Here is a 16,551-nt window from a genome sequence, read left to right as displayed (position 1 = left end):
TTGGATTGAAGAGATTTTTGGAAGGATGACAGCTCTGATTTGCCACAGAGGAGAATGTGTTAAGAGCTATACATTCTTCCTTAATTCAGCCTCTGAGTCTCAGTATTGATGTCACCCCCTCAGTGAAATATTTTTTAACTATCTCCTTTTACAAAGCAAAGTACCATGGAATCATTCAGAGCTGGGAGTAAGTTACTTAACTTTTTTAAGCCTCAGTACAACATTATCCTCTCTGAGTCTCAGTATTCTTATCAGTGGTTATAAGCTGCATTAAAACAGACTTTTTCTTCTCTTTGGCTCGGTGTTTATGTTCCCAGTGTCTAGAATAGTACCTACCACCTGGTAAGGCCTAAACATATTTTTTATATTAATTAATGAATATATGATAGGAAAATAATATTTCTAACAATACACAGGATAGCTAGATTAAATAAGATAGTATAAAACACTCAAGAGGTTGCCTGGCACATTTTAATAAACACGGCTATTATGATGACTTTGTCACTGCAGCTTAATTATATAGGTGCGTGGCTTTCCTCAGGAACCATGAACTCCTCCAGTTCATCACTTTTCCTACCTCAGGGCCTGGCAGAAGTTCAGGGGTCAGCCTGTGGTGAATGAATTTCCTAGTTGCTTCTGTTTGCTCCTTCAGGTGTTTCATCGCTGATTTGCCCCACCTGCAGGACAGCTTTGTGGACAAACTTCTTGACCTCATGCCCCGACTCATGACATCCAAACCTGCAGAAGTGGTCAAAATTCTGCAGACCATGCTGCGGCAGAGTGCCTTCCTACACCTCCCCCTTCCAGAGCAGGTCAGTGTCTGTGTTGGTATCTTGACCCCTGCAGTGCAGAGAATTCTGTCCAGAGAATCAAAACTGCTCACCTTGGGGATCTTCTTTGCCTTAGTGGAGCAGCTGAGTTCAGGCCTTGCTTCTGTTTGACTAACATATGTCCATCCACTAGATAAGGAGATCGTGTTTCGTTGCCCAGGGATGACCTGGCCTTAAAACCGTATTTTCTTCTTGTTTACAGATCCACAAAGCCTCCGCCACCATTATTGAGCCAGCAGGCGAGTCAGACAACCCTTTGAGGTTTACGTCTGGGTTGGTGGTGGCCCTGGATGTTGATGCAACCCTGGAACACGTGCAGGATCCTCAGAACACTGTGAAGGTCCAGGTCTGTCAGGTTTTGATTCCCATGGAGAGCTGACTTTGTGTTGAAACTTTTCACTTTAGCACCCCCTGTAATCTCTGCCTGAGGGACAGAAGCTGGGGAGAGGGAAGAGATGCTTTTATGGACAAGAATGTGGGCACAGTTCCCAGCTCTACTGCTGAATATGGTTTGGAGCAAGTTACATTAAACTCTGCGTCTCAGTCAGGTTCTACAGCTGACAAGTAGGAATGGTAACGTTGAAATGAAGTGATGTACTAATGTGAAAAGTCCTTGGTCCCCACTATGGGTTCATTAAATGGCAGGGCCCCTTCTGTTCTTACAATGTGAAGTTAAGACTTGTTATTTTTAGGACTATAAGCAAATTGTAATAAGCAAATTCATGCAGGCTGTGGTTAGGTCAGCTTGGTGAATAAAATTTATGGGTGGGGGAAAAAGCTGTCCGAGGGAGTATTTTTCCCAAGTTAGATAGATGTACTAGAGAGATGGGAGAGATTCAGTATAGACACTAATCAGTTTATAACATTCTGTAGTTGAGCCCCAAAGGAGTCCTACCCATTTGCCATTTCCCTCCTTTCTTCCTTCCCTCCTTTCTCCTTCCTTTCCTTTTTTCCATCCATGCAGTAATGTTTACTCTGTTGCACATGCTAAGTGCTCGGCAAGTGAATTAGAATTCCTGCCCTCAGGATGTTTAGTTTCAGTGAGAGACAGACAAGTGGACAGGCAGTTGTAAAACAGAAGTTCAGCCATCAGTTCAGACAGGTGCAGGATGAATTAAGAATATTTTGGTTTCTTATTAAATACCAGATTGCTCCCACAACGTAGATCTAGTTTTGGGAGCCACTTGCAACACAGCCTCCTGAAATGAGACACAACTTTTAAAATGACCTGTTCTCAAGACTAAGACTGATTCAGTAAGATAATGGACTGACTTAACAGACTCAGTTTCTGGATTGTGAAGCTCCTTAGAAGTTTCAAAGGTGGGAATGAAGGTGGACAGAATATACCACCCCAAAATAAGTCTTTTGGGCCCAAAGATTCTTTGTAGTGATTATTTTTGAGAGTCTGTAGACACAGGTGAATCTCTGGAAACAGAGTAGAATTGCCCTTTTTGAGAGGAAAATTTACGTTTGTAAGGGAAATCTCCATTTGTAAGTTGTCTCCCTCTTAGTATCTGGAAGGCTAATCTCTAGAAGCTCATATCAGTGGAGAGTATGCCAACTTAAATTTGCCTGACAACCTTACCCTTGTTCATTGTGTTCTATTTGATGGCCTCCTGTAACAGGCTCTCTTTCTCTTCAGCATCTTTCTTTTGTCTTTCGCTGAAGATGGTATTTAAGGTGATGGCTTGGGCAGTTTTAAGGAGTGACTCAATTTTCTTAGGTCTCTTCTTTATATATAAAGATGTATTTATATATATATGTTTATATATATGTGTGTATGTATTTGTTATTAAGCTTCTGTTTTTCTCCTGTTAATCCGCCTTTATTATAGAAGGGTCTCAGACAAGAACCTAGAAGGATAGAGAGGAAATCATTTTTCCTTTCCTACAGTGTTATTTTCAATTTTTGGCTTCTATAAAAAATTCATCAGTATACTTAAAAAATACATATGTTACCGAGTCCAGGCTAGCTCTGTTGCAAGGAGGGGGACCCCTTCCAGTGCCCAAAACTGGGCTTTTGGCTAGCACTTGGAAATGAATTGTCTGAGGAGACACATGCGCTGACAAAGCAAGAGATTTTGTTGGGAAAGGGCACCCGGGTTGAGAGCAGGAGAGTCAGGGAACCCAGGAGAACAGCTCTGCATGTGACTTGCAGTCTCAGGTTTTTGGTGATGGGATTAGTTTCCGGGTTGTCTTTAGCCAGTCATTCTGACTCAGAGTCCTTCCTGGTGGTGCCTGCCTTGTTCAGCCATTATGGATGCCATGGAGGATTCTGGGAGGTGGTCGGACATGTGGTGTCTCCTTTTGATCTTTCCCCAGCTCTTCCGGTTGGTGGTGACTTACTAGTTCCGTGTTCCTTACCAGGACCTCCTGTCCTAAAACAGCTCATGCAAATGGTTCCTGTGGTGCCTGGCCAGGGTGGGTGGTTTCAGTCAGTGTGCTTCCCCTAACAGCTCTGCTCACTGCAGGACAGGCCAGTGAATCTGAGAGACGAAGTGTTGAGGCAAAGAAGAGACTTTAATCAGGGAGCTGGCGGACCAAGAAGGTAGCAGGCTAGTGCCTCAAGATAACCATCTTATTGAGGTCTGGATGCCAGGTTCTTTCAAAAATTAGAGAGAAAGAAGCAATGAGGAACTAAAGTTAAAAGGCAGAATAGAGAGGGAGATGCAGTGGGGAAGTAAAGTGAAAGGGTCTCCAGTCTTACAAAACATCTCCAGTGGAATGGCCAGCCTTCAGAAGGGTGTGTTATTCTCTCCTATTCACAGGTGGACAAGGACAAAGTATCTCTCCATGAGCTGAACAAAAGCACTTTAGTTTACAGTCTAGCAGAAGGCCAGGGTCCTCCAGGCAAGCTACTGAGTATAATTATAATAATAAAAGCAAGTCAAAGAAACAGTTTCTAACATGGAGTCAGAGTTGGCTTCTTCCCTGCAACATATATATGTGTATACATATATACATATCTGTGTATATATGTATATATAAGTTATTCAGATAAGGAATACTATGGGAGAAACCCTTAATTTGTGGCTGAAGAAAAGAAAGGCCTTGTGGAGATACTGTGGCATGGATTAGGTCTGAAAGGATGATTAAGAGCAAAGGATAGAGGTATTCCAGGCAGAGGGAATATGAATAAACACTGGCAGTAAGTACAGAAAAGTAGCTTGGAGCAGGCAGGGTCGGCTTCCTGGAAGAGAGTAAGGATGAATCAGGCCCTGGAGATGGTAATATTTGCCTACGGTGACAGTAGAGGAAAAATATCTTCTGACTTTCCATCCGGAATTATTATAAATTATGAGACCTACAGAGAACTAATTCTGAGCTGCCTGTGAAGTTGTGCTGCAGCTTTTTTTGTTTTGCCCTGTCGACTGAAAAAATAATGCACAGCCTAGAATTGGAGAGTTAGGTTTTTTTTTTTAAGCGGGTGTTCTTAGGGCTTCAAGCCTGGGAGATAGCATCTCAGATTAATGCTGAGAAAACTGTTCTGAAGAGGAAGTGGGGGAAACTAGGTTATACAGGAATTTTTGCAGCAACATCAGGTAGTCACAATGAAAGATTACTGTTCGTAAAAGAAAACTAGATATCTCAAGGAGTTTAGCGCTTTTCTGTATCTGGGAAGATGGAAGAATCTGGACTCGCTGAAATCATTCCTTTGATATGCACCCCAGCTATCTGGGGCCAGTATCCTGTTTCCTCATCCTGAGTTTCCTCAAGCTGTACCATGGGTGTGACTGCAGTCCGATGACTGCTAGATGGTGGGCATTCCTTGTTTCTGCCCTGTGTTCTCCCAGGGCTCACGGGTGGAGGGTGGCTGCTGTCCCTGATGGCTCAAAATCCTTTGCTTACTGAAATGGCAGGCAGTATTTTATTTCTCACTCCCAACGTTAGCTTCACCCTGGCTCCACATTCGAATTACTCAGAATGTGTTAAAAAAAATACTGATGCACAGGCTTCCAGTTTAAGTCAGAATCTTGAGTAGAACTCATGAGTACCAGTATTTTTTATTTAAGAGCTCATAGGTTCCAATTAAAAAGGAAAAAAAAAGAGCCCATAGGTGATTCTAATGTGCAGCCAGGGTTGAGAACCATTGTTTCACATTGTTCCTGGAAAAAGTTCACTGACCAGTTGTGCATAAATGAGATCACAGGTAGATTGTTTAAGGTTCATCTGCTAGACTCTACTGAAAAATCACCTTCAGAGTAGCTTTACTACATGCATGGCCAAACTGTTTAAATGCCATCATAGGTTGGAAGATGGGGAACTCACTGCTCAGTCGCTGGACAGCTCTGACAATAAGAAAGCGTTGTCCAGCTCAGCTGCCATGCCCCACCACTTCTGGACAGATGAGATTATGGGGCAAGTGGGCTGAGACATGCCTCCCCAGAGTTTCATAGTTGAAAGACTTGTGCAGTCCCTACTTGACCCCATCAGTACATTCCCAAAGCCCAGGTCCTGTGTGTTTCTAGGATGTGCTTCATTTGCTCCTTCAGCTCACTTGTGCACTGTGCAGTGTGATAGGCCCTCTACACAGATAACTGTGAAGCTCCCCTCGGTGTTGAGGAGAGCTCTTTGGCAGCTTGTGAGACTTGAAAAACTGGCCCGTGATTTGAGCAGACCCCTCATGAAGCACTATATCTGTAGAAAGAGATAAACAGCTTTCTGGCTGCTTATGATCTAGTGAAACGTTACAGAATTGTTCTTTTTAAAAATATGTATGTATGTACTTAATTTTGGCTATGCTGGGTCTTTGTTGCTGTGGGCAGGCTTTCTCTAGTTGCAGCAAGCAGGGGCTACTTTCTGGTTGTGGTGCATGGGTTTCTCGTTGTGATGGCTTCTCTTGTTGCAGAACACCAGCTTCATTAGTTGTGGTGCACAGGTTTAGTTTGTGCCACAACCTGTGGGATCTTCCTGGACCAAGGATTGCACCCATGTCCCCTGCATAGGCAGGCGGATTCTTAACTGCTGGACCACCAGCAAGGTTCCAGAATTATTCTTAATACTTGATAGTTGATGATGGATGGTGGGCCATGATATGACTCAGAGCCAGAAGAAGCAGGGAGTGCCTGCAAAGGCTCTTCACGTCAGGATTAATATTTTAACTTATCCATGTACTTCATAGAGGCACCTTATTTCTTTCACTCATTCACCATAAATTCGGGAAAGATTTATCACACACTGGCTTGTACTAGGGGGAGGGTAGAGAGATTTTGACAGTATTGTCCTCCCCACAAGGAGCAGTTTCTTATGAAGGATAGTGTCATCTTTTCCTCCTGTTTTGGGGTTCATAGCAGGTGTCACCAGCGATTTTGTTAAGAGCTCGTGGCTCTTCTGGCTCTTTTTCTCATGTCTGTCACCTCTTAGGTCTTATATCCAGATGGCCAGGCTCAGATGATCCACCCTAAGCCGGCAGACTTTCGGAATCCTGGCCCAGGGCGGCACCGGCTCATCACTCAGGTGTTCCTCTCCCACACTGCCTGGACAGGTAAGGAGTCCGTGGGGGGCAAGGCATTTGTTTTTTATAGTTTGAAAAATACGTGATTGAACCAGGCCTGCTGAGGGTTGAACTTGATTTCCTAAGGCGCTTACAAGCTCAAGCTGGGCATATTTAGACTAATTTGCTGCATTGCTTTGATTATACACAGCACAAAATTTTTTCAAAAGATTACGATAGAATGGAGTCTCATGGAAAGAACTATGGGCTAGACATTTGGAGACTATTTTCTTATCGTAACTTTGTAATTGACCTGCTGCAAAACCTTGGACAGGCTACTCTCCCTTCTGAATCTTGTCTCCTCACCTTCTAAATTAAGATGACAATTCTTAATCTACTACTTAATTCTGAGGACTAGTCTTTCTGGAAGTTAAGCAGTTTTATGTTTTTTTTTACCAGTAATTTAAAATCACTCTTTTTGTTATATGAACAGTTCATTTCATTCCCCCAGAAGAGGTTCAGTGACAACTGTTAGTGCCTTTCCTTCCCACATGGGCTGGTTTGTGGGGCAGTGCAAAGATGATCTATTCATACTTCGCCCTACAGCATCTGAGTAGAAACTTGTTAATTTGAGAAAATAACATGGAAGCTACATAGGTATTTTTCTTTAATTTGTAAAGGATAAAATGAGAGAATACAAATGCAATGACATTCCATTTCCACAGTCTGTAAGGCGCTTTGGAAACTTTAGAAAGAGACTCAGTCTGCAGAACCTAAAATGTGGGAGAGAATTGGTCTCGGTGGTGTCGCCTAAATTGTTGAAGATGATTCAGAAGTATGGTTGTTACTGGAGATGGTGTTCAATACCAGCAAATTTGGTTTATTTTAGAAATAGATGAATGCCTTCTGGAATTTTCTTTCACTGTATTTTTGAATACATGCATAATTGTTTATTGCCATTATTAGTGGTTCCCCCAATTAAGGGTGTTAGGTGGGTGTAGATGACTTTATAAAGTTTTCACAAAGAGGAAACAGTGCTATTGAATGTCGGAGCAGCCCTTTTGGAGGTCCAGTGGGCCTGTCACAATTGAGGGAGCTTCCAGCCAGGAAGGTTTTCCCAAGATCTGCCTCCCTGAACGTCCCTCGCTCCATATCCTTGCTGTTGGAATGTTCTGCACTGTTTGCCACAGTGCAAGTCTACAGGAAGTTAGAGTTCCTTATTCTGATCTCTTTTGGTGAAGGGATCCTAGATATGGGGAAAGAAATGCTGTGGGACAGCACTGTTTTGCAGGGACCAAGGCTGAGGGAGGCAAGACAGCATATTACAGCTCAGAAGAGCTTGAAAGGTTTTAAGGGGTGTATTGACTTGTCCCTGGTCATACAGCAGCTCACTGCATGAACCAGGCATACAATTTGGGCTGCCCTGAGCCTGAAAAATTATAATTCACTCAGGGTTACCTCCTTTGAGAGGCTGCTACCTAGTCATAATTAAACATCTGTTTTAATTCTCTGCTCAGCACTTGCTCATGTCAGATGTTTCCTCATTCATTTATTGACTTTATCTCCAATTAGAATGTGGGCTGCTTGAGAACAGGAAACTTGCTCATCACCTTTACCTTTGTGTTCCCAGTACCTCTATATCTTATGTCCCTAGTCCCTGACATGTAGTAAATGCTCAACAAATAATGAAAACGGAATGTAGGGTTTCAAGTTTGCAATAAAAATTCGTTTAATTCTTAGATAACTCTGTGGTGGGAGTTAGTATTCTGCTCTTAATTTTGTAGGTGCATAAGTGGAGGCCCACGTAGCCGATTAATAGTGGCTTGGAGGCCTGCATGCAGATTTCCTAAGTGCCTTGTTTTTTCACTATATCATCCTTCCATCTGGCCTGGGATACTAAAGTGAAATGTGTTCTCATTCTGAATGTGCCAGCACTTTCTTCTTCCTAACCTAGGAGATGAGGCCTGGTGTTGGGAAGGGGCTCCTCCATCTAATCCCTCAGCTCCCTACCTAGGGCCTGTCTTTTGGGAGACAGGATGCTGCCAGGCCTGGAGTCACATAGACAAGTTTCCAAATTCTGCCTTACTTGCTGTGATCCTGAGAAGGTTATTTAACCTGTCTGTCTCATTTTCCTTTAAGACTGTGGAGTGGTAATATATACCTCATAAAGACATACTCTTCCAAGCATGATAAACAGGTTGCATGATTGGCCCCAGACGATCTTTTGTTTGTTTTTCCCACTGTCTTCCCCTCTTGTTTTTTCTCTCTGCTCCCTTCCTCTAATGGCAGTGGCTTGAATTGCCACTCTTCACATGTGCTGGTGAGGGAAGGCTTAATGACCAGGTAGGGTTCAGTTGTCTGACCTTACCAGCGTTTGGCTCCTGAAAGTGCTGTGAGAGCCAGGGCTGGGTTGTGGTTCAAGGGTTGGCAGTAGCCATCTAGGACAAAAGAGAAGAGCCTGTTGGGAGAGCTGATACTGGAGCCTCGGACCAGAGAGCAGTGCTGGTTTCATTACAGGGACATGAAGGCTGGTGAAAGGGCCCGTGGTAAATGGTCCTGCTGAAGTTGCTGTCTGGGCTTGGCTGGGTTGCTCTGGCTGGCTGCCAGCCCTCTCTTCCTGGAAGACAGTGATCTCGTCTCTATTTTGATCCCTAGGGAGAAGTCTGGAAATAACAAGGAACATGTCTGGGGAGGCATTGAGAAGTCCTGGGACCTCTGCCCTTGTTCATTTTCTGTTCCATCAGCCCTTGTTGCTGCCCTTTAAACCCCTTACCCTTGGGCTCATCTTTGAAACTTGCACCTTTCATGAAGTAAGGAGGTTACCCAGTCACACAAGATCGAGGAGGACACACAAGCTAGCGGTGTTCTTGTCCTCTGCACCTGCCGTTAGGTCTTTCTGAAATCCTCTCCCTCTTCTTTATTGAAGCCACATGGTTAATAGAAAGATTAGTGTTTCAGTTGATGAACTGACCTCAAATTCTGTCACTAGTATGGATTTGGGCAGTCACTTAGAACCTCTCAGAACCTCGGGACTTTTTTGGGATCGTGACGATCTTTCTTCCATGGTGTGGCAGGGTAAGATCTCTTGGAGTTATGTGCTTGGCACAGAGTAAGTGTTCCATTGCAAAGCCTTCCTGGGCTCCTTCCTCAGTACTTTTTACAGACTCGAGTGTGCACTGTGCTCTACGCAACTGTCTCTGTCTCCTCAGCCAAACAGCAACTTAAGGGCGGTCTTATTTATTTTTGCTGGGCCTGCCAGGTGCAGACACCAGATCATTGTTATAATGTCATGTCATGAAAGAATGGAGGGTTCAGTGACATGATTTTAGGTCCCTGAAATGTGTTCCTATTCAGTAATGAGTGTTTTCTGTCCGAACTGTTTCCAAATGAATGGCTTCTTCTCCGCTAATGCAGCAGAGTGCACTCTGCACGCAGCCCTCAGGTCTGAGATCAGCTGCCCAGAAAGAGCGTGGTTATCTGGGCACAAGAACTGGCCACATGCACATACCTCGTGACCCTCTGTCTTTGAGGCTGGAAGGCCTCTGTGCAGGAGGGTTTTTCACTTGCTCTCTGAGTATCTCAGCAGCCATGGCTCTGAGCTGCAGGGAGCCCAACAGACCTGAGGAGGAGGTGGCGGTGGCAGAGATGCAGCAGCGCATCTGTAGCTTAGGAAGAGCCTCACGGAAAATTGTTTTTGTTTTGCAGATGGGGGAAGGGAGGGATGCAGACAGCTGAAAAATGTTCTTGAAACCCTGCTGCAAAAAAAAAAAAAGAAACCCTTCTGTCTCCATCTTTGATCTTGCTCTTACTTGACATTTCATCCCAATTCCTGGTCGTTGCCCCATCATTGAGGATTTTTGTCTTTTTTTCTAGAACCCTGCCAGGTGGAAGTGAGGCTGCTGCTGGCCTACAACTCCAGTTCACGCATTCCAAAATCCCCCTGGATTGAAGGTGGTGAGATGTCACCCCAGGTGGAAACCAGCATCGAGGGCACCATCCCCTTCAGCAAGTCTGTAAAAGTTTACATAATGCCCAAACCTGCAAGACGCTGAATCACAAGCAGTCTTTACAGCCGTGGCCTAGAAGGCCCTTCTTGGGATCAGAGTGAGCCAGAAGCCTGGAGCATTTCACCTGGAAATGGTATATAGGCATAAGGAGGAACATGTGACCCATGCAGTCTCATCTGTATCAAGCATTGGATAAATTATTTTGCATTAATTAAGAACACAGAAACCTTCAAGGCTATCTTGCCCTCCACCCCCAACCTCCATAGCCCTGCCCCCAATAAAGTTGAGACACCAAGCTGCTCTAGTCCCTGGTCCTTCAGGGAATCTGTGTGGCTATAGGTTCAACATTTATACTACATGTCTGCGTTCTTCAGGTGTGAAACAAAAAGATCCAATTTTCTAGCCACTTCCAAAGAACCGGTTATTGGAGCCATAATCTTATTTCTTAAAGCAACAGTCTGTTTGTCAGAGCCAACTCCAAAGCAGCTTTCACAGCTTTGCTTTTTCACCATCGACAGTTCCTGAATGGCCCCAGACTTCATTATCTTGCTGAGAGTCTCCTTCCTTAACTCAGGCAATGGCTGGCCAAGAACTGAATGGACATTCATTCTTCAGGAAAATTTTTGATCTTGCCTGCCATTATCCTTAGGACCAAAATATGAGAGATGGGCCGTATTTTAGAAAAGAAACTAGCATTATAGGAAAGAGGGATCTAGTGTAAGAAGCACAGTCATTTTCCAGTACTTCTCTGATGACTCCAGTGTTGGAGCTGCATGTGAGTTAAAGATGCAGCTGGGGTGTAAGGACAGTAAAGGCTGTGAACCATGTGAGGGCCTGTGATGTGTTCTTTACCTGTCATTTAATCCTTGTAACAGCCAAGTGCGTCTGACAGGTTAGGTCATTGGTAGGAATACTGTATTAACACCTGTATTCATTCAAATCCAAAATGAGTCCAAAGGTCTGAGCTATACCACATCAGGAGAGGTATATGGAAGAGAACCTACAAATCTCTCTTGTGCCTTAATTTTCTTATCTGTAAAATAGAGATAATTATACTTTATGGGTTGTTGAATGGGTTTAATTAAATAATGCTTGGCAGAATCTTAATCTCTGGCCAGTCTCGATCATATTTGGTGCTTGGAAAGCTAATAAAAATAACAAGAGCATACAGTTACTGAGAGCCAGAGCTGGAATTTGAATTCAAAGCACGTTTGACTTTTAGTTTAACACACCTAATGTGTGCCCAGCAGTGTTGCAAACCCTTTAATGAATTAATTCATTTAATCCTCAAAACTACAGTATAAAGTAGGTGCTATTATAATAAACCTAATAGTAGGTGCTATTATTATTATTATTAAAGCAGTTGAAGTTGAAATAATTTAAAGAAGCCAGGATTATGGGAAAGAGAGATCCACTCTAAGAAACAGCACTTTCAGCTCCATCTCTGATGGCTACAGTGTTGGAGCTGCCTCATTGGCCTAGGTCGCAGAGCTGGTAAATGACAGAGCTGGAATTAGAACCTGGGTGGTCTGGCTCCTGGAGGTCATAACTGCCATGGAGAGACCAAAAGAAGATCACCTCAGTGGCATTTACTTTTCTTGTGTGCTCACTTACTTAGTACATCTCAGTGATGTGCCGTCAGTGTCAACAGGAAGTCCTAAAGAAAATTGCCTGCCTTGGAGATAAAATAAAGCTTAAAGCCAGGCTGAGTCATCCCATGGCCCCGACACAAGCACCTAATGATGATTACTGAGTTGAAGCACGAGTGAAAACATCAAGAACCGTTTCTGCTAACTGAGCCTTCCATGCCATAGCTATAGAAAGCCTTCCAAGGGAAAAATATGCTGAATCCTTTTCAGGTACACTACTCCTTTTATAAAAATCTTTCTCATTTATTCCCCATTTTATAGGTGGGGAAACTGAGAGTTTGAGTCATGTCTTTCTCCTAAGGGGCGAGGGCAGAATTTGATCCTAGGTCTTAAGACCCGAAATAGTACTTTTCACATCAAAGGTGAAGAGACACAAAGGGGCCAATTTTGCCTTAGTAGCAGGATGAGTTTTTAAAAACTGTAAGAATTGAATGGGTTATCTTAGGAGATCAGGAATTTTCCATGCTGAATGTGTTCAGTCTGAGGTTGAACAAGCTCCTGACAAGTGTGTCCTAAAGGAATTCAAGTTATCACATGAGGGGTAGAGCTCAGCCTTTTAAATTCTTCTTTCTCCGAATTCTCTGTGAATTATGAGAATCTTGATCTTTCTGACAAAGACCTGGGAAGGGGGCATAAAGACGGCTCTAGTGTGGCACCCTCATTTATAAGTGACCGTGCAACCAGAGAGACTGAGTTAGTAGAAGCAAGTCTGGAAATCAGGCCTCCACAGGAGTCTGTTCTACATTTTCAGTGGCCAACCGTGTACCTGGTCAAAGCTGGGAACTGTGTCACACTGGACTCTATCCTTACACTTTGTATAAAACTAGCCATCACGTCCTTGAGATTCTGCTGCTTTAAATGTTTCAGTCCTCTTTACTCAATGTGTCTGTCTTGATGCAGCCTACATCATCACTCTAGAAGTGTGAGATTAGTTTCCTAACGAACTGCTTGCCTCAAATCTTTTCCCCTTCAGCCCACTCTTCACACAGGTGCCAGAGTAATCTTTCCAAAATCCAGATCTGATCACATTCATTCACCTGCTTAAACCTCCTTAAGTGGGTCACTTCTTGGCTCCAGGATAAAGTCTAATCAGTCCTTGAAGAATCTTCATCCCCTGCTGTCCTCTCCAGCCTCATACTCCGTGTCCCCAACATTCTCTGTAGTTCTCCTGCTGTAGAGGATTATCTGTAGTTATTCCTGATTGTCACCACGCAGTCTCTTGCCTCACACCTGGACCTTGGAATGTGCTCTTCAGATTGTCTCCTGTGGTCTCTTTCTTTTCATTCTTCAGGAGTGAGCCTCATTCTGGAACCTGTCTGTGTCTCCTGTGAGCTTGATGCATCACCTTTATGTTCCCACAGCCTTGTATACATTCTTCAACCATTGTGTTTATTGCAGGTTCACAAATGCCAACCCCTGAAGCAGGTAGGCAGGGGAAAAAAAAAAGGTAAGTGGCTTTGTAAAGCTAATAAATGCCTCCTCTTTTTCAAAGTTACGAAAAAGAATAATACTCATGCAATCTTAAAAAAGGAGTGGGTCAGTGGCTGTAGGAAAATGATAGACTGAAGAATCAGCAGATTCTCTGTCTGACGAAGGCTGTTCAGCTCCACTCAGCTGTTCAGTTGTTCATAGGTGTGGGCCTGGTCAGATTTTCTAATTCCTCCAGAAAAGCCAGTAACCTGCATTTTCGCATTAAAAAAAAATATATCCATGTAAAAAGTTTTGGTAAGTCAAGTAAATGTTCAGATTACTCTGAGACCAACAAAACCTGTCTCCAGGTAGATTTGTGACAGTGTGCAACTTCTGCATCATCACTCTGTTTATATGTCTGTTTCTCCCAACCGGTGTGTGAAGAGCTGGGCAGTAAGAATGTGTTGTATCCCCAGCGCCTGGCACATACCAAGCAAGGAAAGAATGAATGAGTCCATGAGTCCAGAGCAAGGTTGACAGTACCATGACATGCCTGCAAAAGCCAGCCCTGAGAGTCGGACTTGTGAAAGGACTGTATGTTTGTCTTTGACATAATTGACCTCAGCAAACAGAATTGAGGAGAAGGTACACACCTAGCACATGACAAGACTTTTCTCAGGAACCGCTCAAGCTAGGAGAAATTAAGTGTGGGCAGAGCGAGGGCTGTGCACGCAACTTACAGATTGAATCAAAGGGTGTGTGACTAAGACATGGGACTCAGTATAGTGTCATGGAAAAAGAGCTTCTCTCCCAGTTCTTTGAATTTCCAGCACTGACCATGCAGAAGAGGTTCAGAAGTAGGGGCTATTGCAGGTTTGATACAAAGTTTAATAACTTCACTGCCAGGTACTTCTGTCTCTTAAGAAGTTTGTACTAAGTTATGTTTAATGTAGAGACAACTCACTTAGGAACACCTAATTACACCCACACCTAATTCAACACCTACTGGAGCTGTCTTATCTTACATTTGACAAAAAAATAAATTCTTTTATCTCATCACCCAGAAAAATAGTCTGAATTTTTATCAGACATAAAAATTTCTCGTTATATGTATCTGGCTTTCCGAGCTGAGGGAACTGGGATCTAGAAAGACCCTGTCATTGGTTGTGGAAAGGGCACTGAGCATGACCCAGACTCTCGGCTGGGTATTAGGTCTGTGAGAATCTATCTCCTATGGGTCTTCTAAGGTGGTAGAAAGAGATCAAGACACAGCGTTGGGTTCTAATCCTGCCTTTGCCACTTTCTTGCTGGGTAAACTTGGAAAGATCACTTTCCATGGCAATCATCTCAGCTCATGTTTTCTTGCCAAGCCACATCTTAAGTTGATTGGCTGTCCTTAGGTCAGATGCCCAGTGTGGCCAGTCAGGTGACAGGATCATGTGGAGCAAAAATGAACTTTCCGGGCCGTGTCTTCAACAAGGGTGGGGGTGGAGCAATTTTATTCAGCTATGGCCATGATCGATAGCATACCTAGTTAATGTCTGTTGAAAAGTTCCCAAATATTTGGTGAATAAATGAACCACTTGTTCTTTAAGACCTGTGTTACATTCTTAGTGATGTCTCCCCTAATCTTCCTCCTATTCTGGTAGGGTAAGTTAGTCCCCGTTTGTGCCACCACTGGATGTTATAACTATTATAATGTTAACACACTGTATCATTGTCTTGTTTATTTCTCTCTCGGGTAACTCCTGAGGGCAGGAATTATGACTTACTCATTCCTATACCCCTATTATCCAGCAATAATTGGTCATAAGAATATTAGTTAAAGACTTTGAGTAAATGAGTATGAAAGAGAATTACTGAATAAATGAGTGAGTGAAAAGAGTAGATAATTCCTTTGGGCACCAACATCCTAGGAATCTATGAAATAATAAGCTGCTATATTAAGAACCATAAGATAAAACCAGTTAGCTTTACACAGCAGCCCACTTAGGAGAAAGATAATGACAATGGTTTCAGTTTATTGAGTCCTTAGTACATGCCAGGCAGAGTGCTAAGACTTTCTGTGAATTACCCCACTTAACACCTGTGATGACTTCAGGTACTAATATTATCCCTATCTGACATGAGAACAGTGAAACACTGAGAAATTAAATAAATGCCCAACCAATGAATGGCATTGGAAGCCACAGATCAAAGTCAAGGCTATTGGACACCAAAGCCAATACTCGTAACTTTTATTTTCAAGAGGGGGAAAAATGAAAAATAAGGCAATGCTGATAACTATTAATAATTCTATTAGTCTATTGTAAGGTTTTGGAAAGGTCACTTGGCATTTAATAGAACCAAGGCTATCCATGCCAGTAGGGGCCATTAGAAGGCATGTAGTCCAGCTCCATCATTTTATAGTGAGGGAGTCTGAGGCCAAGAGAACTGGCAAGATTCAGGTTTAGTTAGTGGAACAGCCTGTCTAGAACCTGAGTATCAAGGCATGGGTCCTTTCATTGTTACTGAAGTGTTGCTTCAGGGCTCTGCTCATGTTATTGCACAAAGAAATTTTCCCTTTCCACATATCTGAAGTAGCCCCATCACTCTTTTTCTTATCTTTATTTTTCTTTGAACAGCTTTATTTTTATAAATAGCTTAAAAAAATTTTTTTATTTTTTATTTATTTTTTATAAATATAGAAATCTATATATTTATAAATATAAATTTATTTTATAAATAAAATAGCTTTATTTTTCTTTAAACAGATTCTATTTACAATAGGTATTTGCTCACTTATTTATTTGGCACAGTAAAATAGAAACTTGATGAACATAAGACTTTTTATTGCTGTTTCTTTGGAACTGTAGCATTGCCTGGTATACAAAGTACTTAATAAAATTGGTTGATGACTAAACATTCCAAAGTATAAATTACAATATGATTTTAATGTACTGAAACTTTGGCTTTCAAACTTCACATCAGAAGGCTTTCTTCATTTTTGGCTTTATTTTCATATATGCCTTTTTTTCATTTACTTCTGGCCTAACATTTACCACAGTATTAAACTTTGGTGAACACCTGTCTCCTCTGTCCCCGCCTCCCCGCCCCCAGGACAGGGGCCTTGCCTGAGGCGTCCGTGCATTGCAGAGCCTAGCCCAGGACCTGGTACAGGCGGCTGTTCTCAAGTGCTAGGGAGGCTGGAGTGGAGAGTGGGAAGAGTGACAGTCACAGGCA

At 42.9% G+C, this 16,551-nt stretch overlaps 1 protein-coding gene across 1 annotated transcript in view; it reads left to right on the top strand.

The window, feature by feature from the left end:
- The window catches only part of INTS4 (integrator complex subunit 4), a 97,670-nt gene extending 86,293 nt beyond the window's left edge, over window positions 1-11,377 (top strand). The window contains exons 20-23 of the mRNA XM_061168106.1: window positions 653-812; window positions 1,033-1,176; window positions 6,194-6,314; window positions 10,137-11,377. Coding sequence (XP_061024089.1) covers window positions 653-812; window positions 1,033-1,176; window positions 6,194-6,314; window positions 10,137-10,315 — 604 coding nt within the window. The 3' untranslated portion in view covers window positions 10,316-11,377. The remainder of the gene's footprint in view (window positions 1-652; window positions 813-1,032; window positions 1,177-6,193; window positions 6,315-10,136) is intronic.
- The last annotated feature ends 5,174 nt before the right edge of the window (window positions 11,378-16,551 follow it).

The sequence above is a fragment of the Dama dama genome, chromosome 2, assembly GCF_033118175.1.
Source record: "Dama dama isolate Ldn47 chromosome 2, ASM3311817v1, whole genome shotgun sequence".
NCBI lineage: Eukaryota > Metazoa > Chordata > Mammalia > Artiodactyla > Cervidae > Dama > Dama dama.
The sequence above is the reverse complement of the archived record's forward strand: the minus strand, read 5'-3'. Positions and strand labels throughout refer to the sequence as shown.